The 18,884-nt window shown below is 42.2% G+C and overlaps 1 protein-coding gene across 1 annotated transcript; it reads left to right on the forward strand.

The window, feature by feature from the left end:
• The first annotated feature begins 60 nt into the window (after positions 1-60).
• TMEM182 (transmembrane protein 182) lies at positions 61-18,008 on the forward strand. The gene is made up of 5 exons (XM_028727952.2): positions 61-366; positions 722-821; positions 3,021-3,119; positions 10,380-10,517; positions 15,477-18,008. The coding sequence occupies exons 1-5, from the start codon at positions 226-228 to the stop codon at positions 15,698-15,700; spliced, it is 702 nt and encodes a 233-aa protein (XP_028583785.2). The 5' UTR covers positions 61-225; the 3' UTR covers positions 15,701-18,008.
• The last annotated feature ends 876 nt before the right edge of the window (positions 18,009-18,884 follow it).

Genomic DNA, 18,884 nt, shown 5'->3' on the forward strand with positions numbered 1-18,884 from the left:
TTAATGGAGCACTAATCAAACCACAGCACAAGTGGGAAACCCATTGAGAAAGATTTTTTTTTAAAAAAAAACACCACCACCAACTTCTTTCAAGACTTCAATTCTTTCGGCAGAACCTCTGGTCCGGCAGTTTAATTCTCGATGCGCTGTTTTTCGGGGGAGGTTTTTCTTTCTCACTAAAAGTATATTATAAAGAACAACAACAAATAAACAAACAAATCAGCCATGAAATTGAAAGTCGGGATATTTTTTGGAGGCTTATTTGGAGCTCTCGGGATCTTGTTCTTTTTGGTTGCCTTTGGAACAGACTATTGGCTTCTTGCTACAGAGGTTGGAAGGTGTTCAGAAGGCATGAATGACACCAGGGTTAGTATATATTTTTATTCCTCTGAATGGCATCTTGCACTAGGACCACAAAGGTGCTTGCTTCTTTCTCACCAGAAATATCTCTTACAAATGAGGAACACTCTGTATAGGTTACTGTGAGCCTCATCTAAACCCTATTAACATCCAGGAGATGATATTATGTGATTCTCATCTTGGTCAGTTACGTTCAGAACCAGCAGAGATATTAACCCCCCTCCCCATAATTTTGTAGGCTTCTTCAGAAACCTTTATTAACATTTCCCCCCTATTTCTTACTTGCCTGTATGTGTCTATATTTGCACAGGGAGTAGAGCTCCACTTGGTGAATAGCAATTTACATGTTTCTTTTATACAGGAAGAGAGAGTAACTTTCCACCATGAGGGTTTTTTCTGGAGGTGCTGGTTTGATGGGAATGTCGAAGAGAATGCCCACAGTATGTTAAAGTTTTGGTACAGTAAGTATCCCCCCTTTTTTTGGCAATATAATTTTACTTAGAATTGGTGCTTTTATTTAAAGTATGTCTACATTTCCCAAAAGAGCACTATTTGTATAATGCCCTGGTTCTTAAAGTGGTGGTCATCATAGATGTTTGGTCACACATTAGGAGCGACAATGCTGTGATGTTTCGCAGTGATCACAGAGGGATCCCTTTGGTGCAATTCTGCAAATGCTTGTACAAGTACATTATTCAAATGTGTTTGCAACAGCTCGTAGAAGAGTTCACACACTTCTGTACTATAGCATTTGTCAACAGCCAGCATAGATGGGGCTGATGAGAATTGTAGTCCAAAACCCCACAGAGTCTTTTCTGTTGGGGATAATTCAGACTGAAATTCCCAGGTGTCAAAAAAAGGTTATTTATGTATGCCACGACAGCGGCCCGTGTTTTGTTAGTCCCTAAATGGAAAACGGGCGAGGTCCCAACCAAAGAAAATGGCAGCTTAAGTTGACAGAACTTTATGCGCAGCTTGCAGACTTAACATATAGAATAAGAGAACGAGAAGAGCATAGGTTTAGAGAAGACTGGAAAATGTTTATTGAATATATGGGAAATAACTGTGTGCAGCTGAAAACGCTGGCAGCATTAAGATAAATTCAACAGTGTAAATAAGTTTTGATGGATGTAATAATGGAATACTGAATGGTATAGTTTTTGTAAAATATGCAGGGATTTATGATATGTAAAATGAACCATGGAAAGAGAAGAAGGGAAGTCTTTGATATCTTAAGGATGTAAAAATGGGTACTTTAAATTGTAAAACAGAATATATGTGTGTGTGTGTGTGTGTATGAATTGTAGTCCGAAATATATGGAGGGCACCAGGTTGGCAAAGGCTCTTGCACTAGGTTTTACATCATTTTGGATGCCTCTGCTTGTTCAGGTAGGAGAATATACTTGGATTTGGGTTTACTTTCATCATACACCACTCTAGGACAATATATATTTGATTTATATTCCAAACCCACAGGCAGGCAGGCAGGCAGGGTCTTTTTTTTTAGTTTGTACTGCACCTCATTATCCTGGGAGCTTTAAAAACAACGAATCATAATGAAAAACAGGTGGCATGCAGAACAGGACAGATTAAATGATGGCATATGAGCTGCTTGCAGTGCTTGAGAAGCTCAAGTATGATAGCTATTAATTATTTTATTGAAATATGCATGGCCTTCCTTTCAATATAATGCACAAGAACTCTTTGCAATAATTTAGAACCATACAATCAGTAAACAGTAGCAATACTTTAGCCAAACAACAAAACTCAGGAACAGCCACTTAGCGCAGGTGTAGCCAATATGAACTAATAATCTGGGTCTTTGGAAAAAAATGTTTTGAATTTTTTAAAAATATTTTAAATGTTTAAAACAAAGCAAAACATTTGTTTGTATTGCTTTGCAGTTTTGTTGTTTGCCACACTAAGCCCATTTGGGAAGAAGAGCAGGATAGAAATTAAATAAAGAGATAGATAAAGGAATATTGTGTCCTCCAGCTCTCATAATCTCTGTCCATTAGTTGAGGTTAATGGGAGTTGAGGTTTAAAATATCTGGATAACACCCCACTGACTACAGTGGTACCTTGGTTTTCGAACATAATCCGTTCTGGAAGACTGTTCAAGTTCCGAAACGTTCGAAAACTGAAAACTCAGAATGGAAGCCTCAAAGCGGAAATCTCAATACTGAAGCTGTGTTTCCGGTTTGACTTCTGAGGCACATTCGAAAACCGAAGCATTTACTTCCGGGTTTACAGCGTTCGAGTTCCGAAACATTAGTCAACGGGGACGTTCAAAAACTGAGGTACCACTGTACCCCATACTTACTCAATGTATGCACTTTAAGGCACATTATATAACAAAAGCCTTCTTAATAAAACAGCAAGAAAACATCCGTATCAATCACAATAGCTAGAAAGCTAGGAACTGATATAAACAGTTGGGAAAATCTGGAAAAGAGGCATGTTTTGAATTGTAAGCGAAAGCATCCAACATCTGTTTCCTGCCCGATGTCCATCGGAGCTTGTTGCACCATGGATAAATCCCTTCTCTGTATCACTGTAAAGATAGACATGTCTAGGCAATGGTATGTCTAATGGCTTCCTCTGCAGATTCCAATAAATGCACGACACTAGTTTTAATGTGTGTGGTTGCTGTTTTTCAGCAAACCAGTCGCCTACGAAAAACTGCACCCATGCCTATCTTTCTCCGTTCCCTTTCTTCCGAGATGAGCACAATTCAACGGCCTACAACTCGGCAATTAGTAAGTATTTTCCTGTTCACTACTGTTTCAATAGCGCTATCGCTTTCACAACTTGCGCAAGAGCTCCCCTATTGGAAAACAGAATCCTAGGCTAAAAGGACCATGCTGCAATCTGAGTAAAGCTTAGTTCATGGGGAGGCAAACTACCGTAAGGTAGTTTAATTTGCCATTGCCGTTTCATTAATGATCGCTATACAGCAGCACCTCCTAAATGTGTGCATTGAAACTGATTCTTATCTACCATAAGTGCTTTAATTGGAAAAAAGTCCTACTTACACCTTTTTCCATTTCTGTCATGTAATCTTTTGTGTCACGTGATATGATTTGGTATCATATACTATTTTATTTTTTATTGGGAAGCGGGTGGCGCTGTGGGTTAAACCACAGAGCCTAGGACTTGCCGATCAGAAGGTCGGCAGTTTGAATCCCCATGACGGGGTGAGCTCCTGTTGCTCGGTCCCTGCTCCTGCCCACCTAGCAGTTCGAAAGCACTTCAAAGTGCAAGTAGATAAATAGGTACCGCTCCGGCAGGAAGGTAAACGGCATTTCCGTGCGCTGCTCTGGTTTGCCAGAAGCGGCTTAGTCATGCTGGCCACATGACCCGGAAGCTGTACGCCGGCTCCCTCGGCCAATAAAGTGAGATGAGCACCACAACCCCAGAGTCGGCCACGACTGGACCTAAGGGTCAGGAGTCCCTTTACCTTAACCTTTACTATTTTATAAAACATGTGTTGTGTTTATACATTGGTGCTGTTTCAAATTGACCTAATAACACCAAGATTTCAGTACTTAAAACATAATTTCATTGTCTTTGATTTTAAACAATCCACAGAAATGTAGCTTCCTGACTGTTCTAATGCTGCCTCAAAGGCAGTAACAATTGTTAACCCATTCTAAATAGTCGTGCCGATCTAAAAGAAAACATAAGAAATTTGCTGTTATTTCAGGCTTCCTTGCAGACATTCTTAGGCTGCAAGCTCATTCCCACTTACATAGTAGGAGTAAGCATCACTGAACTCAATGGGGCTTACTTCTGTGTAAAATGTATAGGATTGCAGTGTTCATGAGACTTGGAAATCACCATGACACAGAAATGCTCATCTTTAATTTCTTCATATGGACCAATCACATTGCTAACTACAATCTTACGATTTTCACCACCCAGAGCAATAGGATTAAATAAATGTTCAGATTTTAAATTGTTGTTTTCCAGAGACAATTGAAAATGTGGAGTTCTAAAATTTAGATCTAATATTTGCCATAAGCCGGCACTACCACATAACAAGTCAGTTCACAGTGAAGAAGTAATGCAACTATTATTATTATACAGCATTTGATATATTGTTATTTGTCTTTGGGGCCCTGCATTCTTCTTTTTAGAATCCCTTTTCGTGTCCTCAGCTACCCATTTCCCAAGGTAACTCTTAATTTCCAAGACAAGAAGTATGTGGCAAAGTATTTGTCACCTTTGCTTACAATGTGTGCACACTGAAGATTATACGTGTTCTGAGTGTTAAGCGCATTGCATTTCTCAGTCTATTTGTCACTGATGGATGCTTGGCATTCCATTTCTGTTAAACGTTATCTCCCATTACCTCTTTTAATTCTAACTATAGCATACTCGTCTACTGTCCCACTGAGCGGGACATCCCAAACTTACAGGATCCACACTGGCTTCTGATGGGATTGCGGGATGTCCTTCTTTGGTTACTGCAAGAGTGTGGCCCCCAAAGATGCCTGCTTTGGGGGGCCATGCTCTCGTGCAAGTCACCTGGCTCCCATGGGAGTGTGGCCCCAAAATATGCATGTCCTGATTTTCTTCTGTGGGATGTTGGAGGGAGGGTATGCTATGGTGATATTATGCATTTTTAAATGTCTTTTCCCAACTGGGCATAAAACAAGGACAACAAGTCTTCTGGCATGCGGGTGGCGCTGTGCATTAAATCACAGAGCCTAGGACTTGCTGATCAGAAGGTCAGCTGTTCGAATCCCTGCGACGGGGTGAGCTCCCATTGCTCGGTCCCAGCTCCTGCCAACCTAGCAGTTCGAAAGCACATCAATGTGCAAGTAGATAAATAGGTACTGCGCTGGCGGGAAGGTAAACGGCGTTTCCGTGCGCTGCTCTGGTTCGCCAGAAGCAGCTTAGTCATGCTGGCCACATGATCCGGAAGCTGTACGCCGGCTCCCTTGGCCAATAAAGCGAGATGAGCACTGCAACCCCAGAGTCGGCCATGACTGGACCTAATGGTCAGGGGTCCCTTTACTCTTTACCTTTACAAGTCTTCTAGCCTGACATATATGCTTACTGAAAGGTGAATCCCACTGAATACTCTCAAGTAAACATAAACAGGATTGCAGGCCTTATCTGGTGTTATTAATCCCAGATGCCTACGCAACTATGATAAAACAGAAACATTTTTTCTACCGCTTAAAGTTAGCAGATAATTCTTTTCAGGCTGAAACTGCAGGCAGGCAGCTGAACCCGATAGATCTTCTCAGAAATCTATGCAAATGTGATCCTTCTATAGCTTGCATTTTGCCTTGTGCTGTGTGTTGATGTGAAGCTTTCCAGATTCTGTATTTGCAAAGGGGAAAAAGCACCTTTTTAAAAAACCAAAACAACTACCAGGCATCCTTGGTAAAGACAGTTGTTTCTGTTAGCTGTGAGCAATAGCAACTGAAAGTTGTGTGCCCCATTCTGGAAACTGCTCTTTGCTTTCAGAGACGTCCTCTCTGAGATTTTTAAATAAGTGAGCACATATTGATTGAACACATAATTGGTTAAGAGCCAAACAGTCATCTAGAATATTGATTTTTTAATAATAATAATAATAATACAGCCATAAAGAACAACTTTTCTGAACAATCATGAATCGAAAATACAAAAAACCCACTAACTACTATTTGGTGATGATAATAATATATTAGTTCTGGGCAGTGCTATTTTTCTAGAAAGAGTGGTTCCAGGATTCACTATGAACACTTCCCTCATTTGCTTGCAATGGAAATGGCGCCTACCTGAGAGATGCCAGGATGATATTGCTATTTGAGAAATCAGACTTGGGTACAGCCCATTCAGTTCTGTCTTCCTTGTCCTGTCCTGACTCAATTATATTTTTAGCTTTGGGTAACATTGCCAAGGCAAGTGCTGTGACACGATGAAGAAAAATGTTGCACAGTTAAGTTATGGAAACTATGCTCTGTCATCTTGTTGCAACAACACAGAGTAGCCAGACATGGAATACATAGCCCCGGTCGAATTTCTCTGCTACTTTCCTACACAGCTTCACTTTAGAAAGATTTTGAATGTAAATACTGGAAATAAAACTGATTTATATACAGTATGGGAGACATACTATAATATCTGTAAACTGCTGTTTATGTGCGGCAGTGGAAGATATAGTGCATTATGTACTGTACTGTTCCTGCAGTCTAAACAACTGAGCCTCTTGGGCTTGCCAATTGGAAGGTCGGCGGTTTGAATCCCCGTGAAGGAGTGAGCTCCCATTGTTCTGTCCCAGCTCCTGCCAACCTAGCAGTTCGAAAGCACATCAGTGCAAGTACAGTGGTACCTTGGTTGTTGAACGGCTTGGCCCCTGAACAAATCGGCTCCCGGACGCCGCAAACCCGGAAGTAAGTTTTCCGGTTTGCAAAGGATTTTTGGAAGCCGAACCTCCAACGCGGCTTCCAATTGAGTGCAGGAAGCTCCTGCAGCCAATTGGAAGCTGTGCCTTGGTTTTTGAATGATTCTAGGAGATGAAAGGACTCCCGGAATGGATTAAGTTAGAGATCCAAGGTACGCTGTAGATAAATAGGTACCACTGCAGCAGGAAGGTAAACAGAGTTTCCGTGTGCTCTGGTTTCCGTCACGGTGTTCCGTTGCACCAGAAGTGGTTTAGTCATGCTGGCCACATGACCCAGACAGCTGTCCGTGGGAAAATGCTGGCTCCCTTGGCCTGAAAACGAGATGAGCGCTGCAACCCCATAGCTACCTTTAACTGAACTTAACCATCCAGGGATCCTTTACCTTTTACCTTTTACTGTTCCCAGGAATGGATTTCTCAAATGGATTCTTCAGAGAGTTTTCTTTCTTGAACTGTAGGGAGAAAATGTGTTACATGCTGATAGATGGGGATAACTATACTACATAAAAGGTTTCTGTGTTTGCTTTGGTAGACAAAATTTCATTGCACAACATGGGGCCCCCTGTGATAATGCTAGGTGGCGCTGTGGGTTAAACCACAGAGCCTAGGGCTTGCCAATCAGAAGGTCAGCAGTTCGAATCCCTGTGACGGGTGAGCTCCCGTTGCTCGGTCCCTGCTCCTGCCAACCTAGCAGTTCGAAAGCACGTGAAAGTGCAAGTAGATAAATAAATAGGTACTGTTCCGGCGGGAAGGTAAACGGCGTTTCCATGCACTGCTCTGGTTCGCCAGAAGCGGTTTAGTCATGCTGGCCACATGACTGGAAGCTGCACGCCGACTTCCTCAGCCAATAAAGCGAGATGAACGCCACAACCACAGAGTTGTCCGCAACTAGACCTAACGGTCAGGGGTCCCTTTACCTTTACCTCAACCTAAGTAGCCCCCCAGCTGATGACCAAAGTTTTAAGGCAAATAATTTAAACTGTCTAACTGATATATGGAAGGTAATTTGTATTAGGCTGTATCCAACTCTGTTTGAAACTTCCTCTCCTCCCTCTGGCAGTCTCATGTGCCCCCCAATATCTGCTCTGAAGAGTTGTGGATCCTTTCGAGCAGATCTTGGGAAGGCTGAAGGAGGCTGCAGGAGGAGGAAAGGAAGAAGACCCATTGCGTGAGTGGATTCAACCCATAGTATTTAAGTACAGTCTCATGATTGCACAGTCACCTGAAGACAACTGATAAATAGCCCAATTTCTACATGCATATGTGGGCAAATGCTAAAACCTTATAGAAAAAAATTACAGTGGTACCTCGCAAGACGAATGCCTCGCAAGACAAAAAACTCGCAAGACGAAAGGGTTTTTGGTTTTTTGAGTTGCTTCGCAAGACGAATTTCCCTATGGGCTTGCTTTGCAAGACGAAAACGTCTTGCAAGTTTGTTTCCTTTTTCTTAAAACCGTTAATACCCAGGGTGCATTGCTTGAAGAGGTGCAGTTGCACGCGGTGTGGTAGCCTTTCTTGAGGTTTTTGAAGACTTTGGTGATTTTTGAAGCTTTTCCAAAACTTCTTTTGAAACCGTGCTTCGCAAGACGAAAAATTCGCAAGACGAAAAAACTCGCAGAACGAATTAATTTTGTCTTGCGAGGCACCACTGTATAGGAATTAATGAAGTTTAATTGGAGTGATATCTTATCCACGCCAAGGTGTCAGAGCAGACAGCAATATATTGACTATCCTACCTTATCTCTATCTTGCACTATTCCTGGTAGTTTGAATGAACACGATCAAGCAATAAAATTGAATGAAAAGCTCTTACACCATTTAAAGAAGGCACGCTTTGATGAGCCACCAATGGAAAAGACTTTTAAAGTTGAGGACCTTCATGGTTCAGGATAATCTAAACAAATAATCTACGCAAAATAGGCATCAATGGCATGCCCCAAAGTAGAAAGGTTCTCCACATTTGAACCTGCCTACAGTCTTCAGTTTTAAAAGGCCTCATTACATGTCCTGGTACCATCACAGAGCACAATGTTCGTGGGCATCAAGGATTGGGTCTCCTCAGTGCCAACCACATTATGGGCATGTCTGCAGTCCCAGTCTAACTTTCATGACTTCCAACAATTGTTTGGTTGTTGTTTTTCCTTATGGAAGTTTTGTCTGTAGCCACAAGTTCAACAAGTAGCTGCAAAAAACAATTTGGCCAAAGTAATAAATTCCAGGGTGTGGCAAGGTGGGGTGCTTGTCATGCTTGTCCATTAAAACAATGGAATGACCTACAATGACTCTATATCTATCATCTATCATCTATCTATCTCTATCATCTAGTTATTTAATATATTTTTAGAATTATATCTATTTGCAGAATAGTTATAAACGAAGGAAACTAAAGGTCAATTTATGAAATGAAAATACAAATGTCTGCTTCCATTGAAGATAATATATACAGTATGGATTGCTAGAATTCTCATATACTGTAAGATTTATGAGACATCGTCAGTCACATATGATTGGTTGAATGAGTATAGGTTGTCTTAGTTCAGTGCTATTAATACCAAAACCTGGTATTAAACTGTTTTTGATATCCACTTATTAAACTGAAACTGTCACCCGTGATACATAGGCCTACACTTTCTTTCCTTATCTCCTCCATTTTAGCTCTAGGAAAACAGGCTATAAAATAATTTGTCTAACAAGAAGAATTGATATCCCCCTTTTTACAATGTACAGAATGAATTTATTTCCGCGGCCACGGTCTTTAAAGTGTCTCCGAAAATAGATGTGTAATTAAGCAGCTAAATTATTGTGTTATGAACATTTTTGGGGGGCCACCATATGTCACAAAACTCTCAGCCCATTTATCACCAGCTGCTTCCATTAATTCAGCATTGCTTGCCCTTGGCTCAATGAGATTCTGTAGTTTTGCATTTTGAATTGAATAATATACAAAGAACTGAATGGCTATGGTGATAGGCAGACTTGACTTCCTCGTTTCATATATTCCCCCCCCCCCCCGGTTGTCCTGTTGGTGTTTTCAGTTTCATTTTAAAAACCACACACCAGTGTATTTCCCCCCGAAATAAACGAGCTTCACGAAATCTCCGTGGTTGGTTTTTGTTGTTGTAATTTTTTAAGGAGGAAGGATTCTGAATCCTTAAACTGGCCCTGTCCTAGGAATGCCCAAATGAGCTTTCTTTCTTGTGTCTGTTTCTACTTTGGTGAACTTGGTTGTTATCTAGCGAAAGCGTATAATTATCTAGAAGAATCTTGGCTACAGTTCAGCACACCATTTTATGAACCATTTCCATTCCCCAAGTAAACGAACTTATTAACCGCACACGTATACTGTATACTTATTAACCTTATACACGTATACTTAACGTTATTATATTCCAAGATCATCTGATAGGATTTGGCGTTCAAGTGTAATGAAAGACATATGGCGTCTTAGATCACTAAGGTACAGGAAGCCGCGTTAGAATAAATGATCAGCTTTGGTGATGAAGAAAATGAAAATGGGAGGCGGGGATGGGACTTCGTAAAATGGCCTTGTGTTGTAAGGATGTTTTTGAAATATCCTCTTTCTGTATCTTTCCTACCTTCCCCTGATAACCTCTAGTTTATCGTGGCTTCTGGTCTGTTCTCATGTTGCTGGGAGTGGTCACTGTGATCGTGGCGAGCTTCTTCATCATCTGCGCTGCACCCTTTGGTAGCCACGCGTTGTACAAAGTTGGGGGAGGCTTTTTCATCACTGCTGGTAAGTGTTTAGAACTGTGGGTTTGGTTTTCTTTAAAAACAAAACAGAACAAAACAAAAATGCACATCAAGGGAATTCTGCGTGCTATTTTGGAGGTTTTCTGGCAGAAGGCTCGCAGAAGAAAATGGCACTGGGGAAGAATTGGGAGAGTTCATGTTGCAGCTATGGTTCATTTCAATAGGTCTAGACCAGACATAGGCAAACTCCAGCCCTCCAGATGTTTGGGACTACAATTCCCATCAACCCTAGCTAACAGGAACAGTGGTCAGGGATGATGGGAATTGTAGTCCCAAACATCCGGAGGCCCGAAGTTGGCCTATGCCTGGTCTAGGGCAAATAATAATAATAATAATAATAATAATAATAATAATAATAATAATAATAATGGAATCATAGGATAATAGAATTGTAGAGCTGGAAGGGTCATCTAGTCCAATCTCCTACAATGCACAATAATTTTATGTAATTATATAATATATGTGTAATCATACTAATAATTTATATAATGCAAGAAGGGCACACAAGATATTATTAAGTGGTAATAAAGTAGGATGATCCTAGGATTGCTCTAGCATTCTGAATCTGTCTTCCAACACTGCATAAGACATTCATTCCTTCGTGGTTGGAAGGATTATAATATCAAGAAAAGGAAACAGTGTCAAGGCCACACTGTCATGGAATCACAGAATTGTACAGTTGGTAGCGACCATGAGGGCCATCTAGTCAAACGACCTGCAATGCAGGAATCTCTTTTTGCCCAGTGTGGGGCTCAAACCCACAACCCCGAGAGTAAGAGTCTCACGGTCTAAATCTGGGAAAGCTTCTTCATGTAGTTTTCTTGGTGGTCTGTGTGCTTTGCCTGTGAGGACCAGAGAATGCTTGGCTTGGATCTAGAACACCTGAACTGAAATACCTACTTGCCCAAGAAAGCTTACTGCTATTGTCTCTAACCTCTGCTTCTTTAATCAATAAAGTAATAATAGACAATATAAAGCACTTTGTGGACTAAGTATTGGAGGAAATGTGTGGGGAATTCTGTTTGCATTGTGGCTCTGCTTTTGCAAGATGTGCTTTTGCAGTTTGTGACCAGTGTCTGTTTGCACATAATCCAAGAATTCATGCCCAATGCTGGCAGCAGTAGTTCTCCATCAGTGTAGCAGTTTGGTCCTGTTCAGAATCTCCTGCTTTTCAGTTCCTGTTGGTATGTATTATTTCAAAGTTTTTTGGGGATGGATGGGAGACCACAGGTTTATGGGCCAAATGTTGCCCTCCAGGACTCCTTATCCGGCCCTTGAGCCCAGGCAATACTCCCTTCATAGGCCACACCCCCTTTCCTCAGCCCCTCCTTGCCAGCCCTGGTCCATGCCCACCCTGACTGCTTTTGCCTGACTAGAACGTGTCCTTGAGCTGTGGCAGTGCCTCTTGCTTGTCTGTGTTGAGAGATTTGTATGTGGAAACCTCTGACATTGGCATGGCTGCAACGTGGCCTACAGTACAAAAGTAGGAATCACAGCTGTCTCCCTGCCCTATGGCACCAGCCAACACTGGTATGTGACCCATACCCTTCAACATTTTGAGTCCCAAAAACATGACACACGTCTTCTTGCCCATGCTCCTGTGTGAGTCACATGATCTGAGCATGGATCCAAAAGACACTTTTTTTTCTGGGACGCGCTTGCATGGCACCCAAAAACGTGTTTTTGCAGGGGCATCACGCAAGATCATAGTGTTTTTTTGGAGCAAAATCTTGGTGCAAAATCGCACAAGATCAAAATGGCTGCCATGCTCTATTGTAATAAAATGGGATGTCCTGTTTTTTTCTGGAATGCTTATGGGGTATTGTGCACCCCCCCCCGATTACTCATGAGGAGATGTGGCCCTCAGACTAAAAAAAACTTCCCCCTCCCTGATTGAGAGGTACTCATTTAACCTCTGTTGTCTAGACCATATTCAAATCTAGAGGGCCACATGCAAAGCCCTCAAGCCAGAATAATTGTCAAGAAATTATTCTCTCTGCTCCCAACCATGACGACTGATTGTATGGGGGCAAATCCATTTATTCTCAGGGAGCTTCTGGTTTACAATTTGAATGCAGCAAGGTTTATAATTGAAACATTTCCGCTGAGATCCTATAGCCACTTAACCTGAGATTAAGCCCCATGACATTTACTGGAATTTACTTTCTGAGTTGGATAGTGTTCTCGAAGCTACCAGCATGAGTTGGACCAAACTGCGGGAGGCAGTGGAAGACAGAAGTGCCTGGCAGGCTCTGGTCCATGGGGTCACGAAGAGTCAGACATGACTAAACGACTAAACAACAACAACAACAACATTCTGAGTTTACCTGTACAGAAGTGCGCTGCGAGTCTCATGTATGGGTTGCAAACCACCAATACCCTAATGCCAAGCACAAACTGGAATTTGCTCCCACAAGAGGTGATGACGGCCACCAACCTGGATGTCTTTGCAAGAGGGTTGGACGAGCTGATGGACAACAAAGCTATACATGGCTACTATCCATGGCAGCTGTGTTTTACACCAACTGTTGGAGGTACTTTGCCTCTGAATTTGCTGAGAATCAGAGATGGAGACAATGCTGTTCTGCTCAGATCCTTCCTTCAGGCTTCCCGTGGACATCTGGTTGGCCACTGTGCGAACAGGATGCCATTGGCCTCATCCTGCAGGGCTTTTCTTATGTTCTTGTGTTCAAAGTAGAGACTCGAGTTGGCAGCAAAGGATCTTCAACCGTGCAAGTCTTCTGAGGTCGGTGCAAAAATGCCTGTTCCTTGCCTGCTGTTCCCTAGGCCTGTTCAGCCACTTATTTGTGGAACACTTTGGTTCCTTCTATTCGTCTCTATCATTACAGAGACAGCTGTGTGGATGGGTTTTTTTCTTCTTCTCCTTTTGCTACTAAGCTCATGCTAAATTACACCCTCAGATTTTCTGCCAGCCTCTCGCTGCAGTAACTTGGATCTTACGAAAAGTCTCAGCAGCGGAACTTCTCGGTTATTGACTCGCGTAGAGAAAGTATCAATACGTAGCCCGGCGACACCCGCAGTGGGAGCAAAGTCTGCGAGGTAAACCTGTGAGCAAAACAATTGCTTACAAATCAGCATAGTTCTACATTTACCAGCGGCACCCGCCTGAGGCTCCTGTCACTCTCTACAGCACCTGTTGACTTCTTGTCTGTGCAATGGAAGCTTTGTGCCATAAGCAGCCATTCACGGCTGACGAGCGAAAGACATTTTGCTGTGCAGGAAGAATAAGGAAGGCCTGAAAATTGCTCTTGAATTCCTAGGCATTTATAAAGATTCTGTGTTCTTTTTCTCTTCCTGCAATGAGCAGAAGTGTGTGTGTGTGTGTGCATGAAACAGATTAAAAAGAAAAAATGTTAATGGCAGAAATGACTGACCTCCGAGGAGCCTGGGTCTTATCTCATTCCACAGTGCTGTGTATCAAACATGGGCCTCCTTTAAAAATAAAATAGGAAAATAGAAAAGGCATGGGGAGAGGGGGAAAAAAGAATGAAAGTGCTTATTTATCCTAATCTCTTTGAGACATATATTTTACTTTTTAAAAATAATTGCCCCCAGTCGCTTGTGATTCACTGCAGCTTTTTTCTTTTTTCTTTTTTAAAAAAATCCTGTTTGACTAAACAACAGATATTTGTGCCCCAAGCAAAGGTCTAACAAGCTGAAAATGAAGAAATATGTTTGCAGCCTGAAATGTTTCTAAAAATGCCTGCTTCTTGAAGTTGATGGCAGGGATGAGGTTAATCTCAGCCACTGGGCTCGAAAACACGGCCCTTCCTGACAATTGTCAGCATAAGAGGCTGAGAACAGCCTTCCCAAAATAAATACATTTCGTTTGACACGTCCCGCTTCGTAATGAACTGACATTGCAATTAGACTTGCAGTAGATCCTCTCCTGCCTTTCAAAGCATGATAAATGTTCTGAAAGAAGAAAGGCAAGAAAGAGAGGCAGGCAAACAGAGATAGCTTAAGGTTACAGGAAGTGGCTTCAGCAAGTTATGATGTGACTGAATGTTAGTTCCTAAATAGGAGTTTTACAAAGATGACTCTGGATGCATGTCTAGTGGGATAGGACCCTGTCACACGTGCGTTTGCTCTGTATGGCACTTCATCTGAACTCTGCTGATGTCCATATTGGTCCCTATTCACCACATTTTTTTCCAGCTTTCCATGCTATTGAGGACACGCTGATATCAAGCTGATTGTGGGGTGCATTTTGACAGTGACTTATTGCAAACCTGCATGTGTGCGGGTTCCCAGAGAGATGATCGCGGCTGCCGTTCTCCTCCTTTGGCCCTTTTGCTGCTGTGCTGCCATGAGCTGAGTGATGGTTTGGCTTCGTGCGGCCTCTGAGCATGGGTGTCACACAAACCACAAGCTGTGAGGAAGTTTTGTTCTTGGGTTTGCAGCTCATGGTTTGTCTGGCGGAGACAAACCATAGCTGTCAAGCGTCCCTTATTTGGCGGGACAGTCCCTTATCCCAGGGCCATGTCCCGCTGCTGTCCCTTATTGATGATGTCCCTTAAATAAGCTACTGGAGGTAATGGGGCCCTTTCTGTGTCCAGCTGTGCTTTGTCAACAACAAATTGTTGCTGTTTTTTTGTGTTGAATATATGCTATATGGTAATTTATAGGACCTAATAGGTATCTAAAGCCATTTGCACGCAACAAAATATGTATTTTATCAAAGTAATTGTTGATCCCTTATTTTGGCTGCTGATCCCTTATTTTCGAGGCTGCTGGTCCCTTATTTTCAAATCTGTAAGTTGACAGCTATGAGACAAACCATTTGTGCTAAGGCTTGGTTTGGCTTAGTGTTAGGGGAAAACTCGAACGTTGTCCTTCACTGGATATACCAAGCATTTCTCAAGCAAACTGAGCCATCATATATCTTTACTAAAACTTATTTTTTCCCTCCTTCCTTCAGGTATTGTCTTCACATTGGTGGTAATCCTTTACGTCATCTGGGTCCAGGCAATGGCTGATCTTGAAAACTATGTGAATATGAAGAAAATAGACTGTCCTGATTTTTCTGTCTATGTGCGTTATGGCTGGTCTTTTATACTGGCTCTAGTTGGAATTTTTTTTACCATGTTTTCAGGAATGCTGTTCCTACTGGTAGGGCGTACAATTTATCTGCACTCCGATTAATCAGATGTCGGCTGTTTGAAATGTTGGAATTATGGCGAGGTTTTGCTGAAAAGCTATTTTTATACATTATCCCTCTTATAGCCGTGTGTTTGCTGGTGCTATTCTAGATCTGCTTACGTAGCTAATGCAATCCCATGCATATCTACTCAGATGTAAGTCCTACTGAGTTCAGCGAAGCTTATATCCAGGTATGTCCTTATAGGATTTGCGGTCTCAGTTATATATCCTTGTCATAAAGGAATAGTGACATAAATTAGACTGTTCAAATTCCTTCAGATCTTGATGAACTGCATGCAACACATGAGATATTTTGCAACTTCACGTCTCTGTGTGGAACGCACTGGGGGACAGATAAAAATATGAAATGATTCATGTAAGAATTTTGGCTTAGGGCCAATTCAACCATTATCATCTTAATGAAGGGATATGCAATGAAACCACACCTCCTGCTCATATATATTAGCCACAGAAGAAGGGAATGGGCAGCACAGGCTGTAGATCACCCTTCCAGTAGTCGCCTAGCATTCACCTTGTGCCAATGTGCCATTCTTTTAGCAAGGCCAGAACTCTTGCCCTTTGCCTGCCACAAATCTAGTCTCAAGTGACAGTGCTTGGCTCATCTTAACAATGGCTACCTTCCCTTGATGTACGATTGTATTTCTCCATGCTCAGAGTCTCCTTCCAAGGGGAAGGTTTGTGTGCTTTGAGAGGAATTGTCATAGTCGCTAAGTGAGGTGCAAGTGTTAACACTGGCTAGGTTTGCGATGAGCGCAGGATCTGGTCGTGGCAAAGCAACAGGAAAGTGAATGCTGTAACTCCCATCTGCAAGCAACTGCGATGCTTCCTGGAAGAATGAAACCTATTCCCATCTCCCTGTGGATAACCTAAGCAAAAATAAACCCGGTCATGTGTGTTCCCTCATTAGGAAAGGAAATGTGTGAATTAGTCCTGGTTCTGCTTATGCAGAAGAAAGCAAGTGTCCACAGAATCCCTTAATCACCCGTTATTTCTTCTTCCGGTACTTGGCATTAGCTTTAATATGAACAAATATTTCTGCAGTTGCCCATGTATTGCTTTAGCCAATGTGGCAGTAGTGCAGAAGGCCAGGTCGCTGAATTAGTGCTGTGGTGTTGCTATGAATATGGAACTGTTTGTATGCTTTCATGTGGTCCAAGTCATAAACATTCAGTGTAATGGAACTGGGAAGTTTATGGGTCATTTAGTTCAGTTCTCTGCAATAGCAGATTCCCCTTTCCCCCCTGGGCTTAACAACAATACATGCTTTTCTGTTGTCCGTTATATATTTTTTATTATTTCTGCTTCCCTCTGTACTTTACGGCTTGACTTGTTTGGCCAAGTCATCTTGACTGGTGTTCATCAGTCACCTTCTTGCAGCCAGCCTGCTTTCTTCTTTTGACATACAAGGAAATCTGGGAACCATGCAACGGATGTGTGAAATCTCACAATGTGAAAAGGGTATCTGAAACCTGCTGACAATGTGAGAAGGTTGCCACTCCCACCACACATGGATGCCTGGACCTCTGAAGAAGCAGGAAGTGTGGTAATGTGTGTCCTTCCAAATTAGCTGGAGACTGTCAATAACTCTGCCCCTTTCCCTTAATATCTATAGGACGCTGATGGAGAAACGGCCTGGCCTTTCAGCCAAGCCTGGTGTTGGCACCTGGAATCTTTGGGTAGCTGTCAGGGCCCAATTGCCTGCCCTGCACCCCCATTTTTTCCCCATCTGACACTCTAGCCACCTTTTTAATTTCCCATGATGCTTCTGGTGTAGCACTCTTCTGGGGCATTGAGAGAAATTTAAAGGCTGACCAGGCCTTGTTGTTTGGTGCTGTTGGAGGGCTGCCATCACAAGCCCACCAGGGCCCACTGACAGGGAAGGTGGCCCACCAGAGGCTACTTTGTCCAAAGAGGAGTCATGCTTGCTGTGTTGAGTGCAACTACATGGCCCTGTATACCTGAAAGAGCATCTTCACCCCCATCGTTCAGCCCAGACACTGAGGTCTAGCTCCAGGGGCCTTCTGGTGGTTCCCTCATTGAGAGAAGTGAGGTTACAGGGAACCAGGCAGAGGGCCTTCTCAGTAGTGGCACCCACCCTGTGGAACGCCCTCCCATCAGATGTCAAGATGATACAACCTTTAGAAGACATCTGAAGGCAGCCCTGTATACGGATGACTTTTAATGTGTAATGTTTTATTATGTTTTTATATATGTTGGAAGCCGCCCAAAGTGGCTGGGGCAACCCAGTCAGATAGGCGGGGTACAAATAATAAAATTATTATTAATATTATTGTTATTATTATTATTATTTGCTCCCTTCAAATTCTTGCGATTCTGTAGTTATCCCGTTTCTTATTAAAACCATCCAACCAGACAAAGACCTTCCATAAGTTTACTAAGCAACTTGCTCTATAGGCTGCACTTCTGCGTACTTATATATTTAGAAAACTGATAACCCACTTGATCAAAAAGAAACTCCTGGCAGTATGCAAATAAAATGTATGATGATGTACAATACGACTTACTTATAAACAAATTTGTGGAAGTCCTGTGACCCAGTCCAGGAATTCCATGCAGCTCCATTTCTCAGTCTCCCAAGCGCTTATTCCCTTTGAAGTGACTGGGGAATCTCCATGTCCAGAAGTTCTATTTGTGTCTAACAGAGCCTGAGAGAGAGAGAGAGAGAGAGAGAGAGAGAGAGAGAGAGAGAGAGCCTCAGATCCTCATCAGCTTTATATTTATTGCATGATCTGTCCCAGGAGGATGGGATTAACAATTCACAAGTGTGCCAAATCCACATCCTTAAAAACCGGGCAGATTTTTCAAAGATAGACTCCTTCTTTCAGCAATACATGATGACTGGATACCTTTAAACACACACACACACACACACACACACACACACACACACATATATATACACACACACACACATATATATGACGTGTTTTTATGTAAAAATGGCTTGATATCTAAGGCTGGTCAAGTTGTTGCAACCTATGAGGCAAAAGATCCCACAAGTGTGTCTCTTCTTTCATTGCAGTAAAATATAATAACAATAACAGTAACAGTAACAGTAACAGTAACAGTAACAGTAACAGTAACAGTAACAGTAACAGTAACAGTAACAATACTACTACAATATTGAGCAATCTGGTACCTTCTC

The sequence above is a fragment of the Podarcis muralis genome, chromosome 4 (assembly GCF_964188315.1).
Source record: "Podarcis muralis chromosome 4, rPodMur119.hap1.1, whole genome shotgun sequence".
NCBI classification, from domain to species: Eukaryota; Metazoa; Chordata; class Lepidosauria; order Squamata; family Lacertidae; genus Podarcis; species Podarcis muralis.

Excerpts from the sequence above, each read along its gene's own strand:
- TMEM182 (XM_028727952.2), top strand. The coding sequence starts at position 226 with ATGAAATTGAAAGTCGGGATATTTTTTGGAGGCTTATTTGGAGCTCTC. Across the intron at positions 367-721 it reads AAGGCATGAATGACACCAGG|GAAGAGAGAGTAACTTTCCA; the intron begins GTTAGTATATAT and ends TCTTTTATACAG. Across the intron at positions 10,518-15,476 it reads AGGCTTTTTCATCACTGCTG|GTATTGTCTTCACATTGGTG; the intron begins GTAAGTGTTTAG and ends TCCTTCCTTCAG.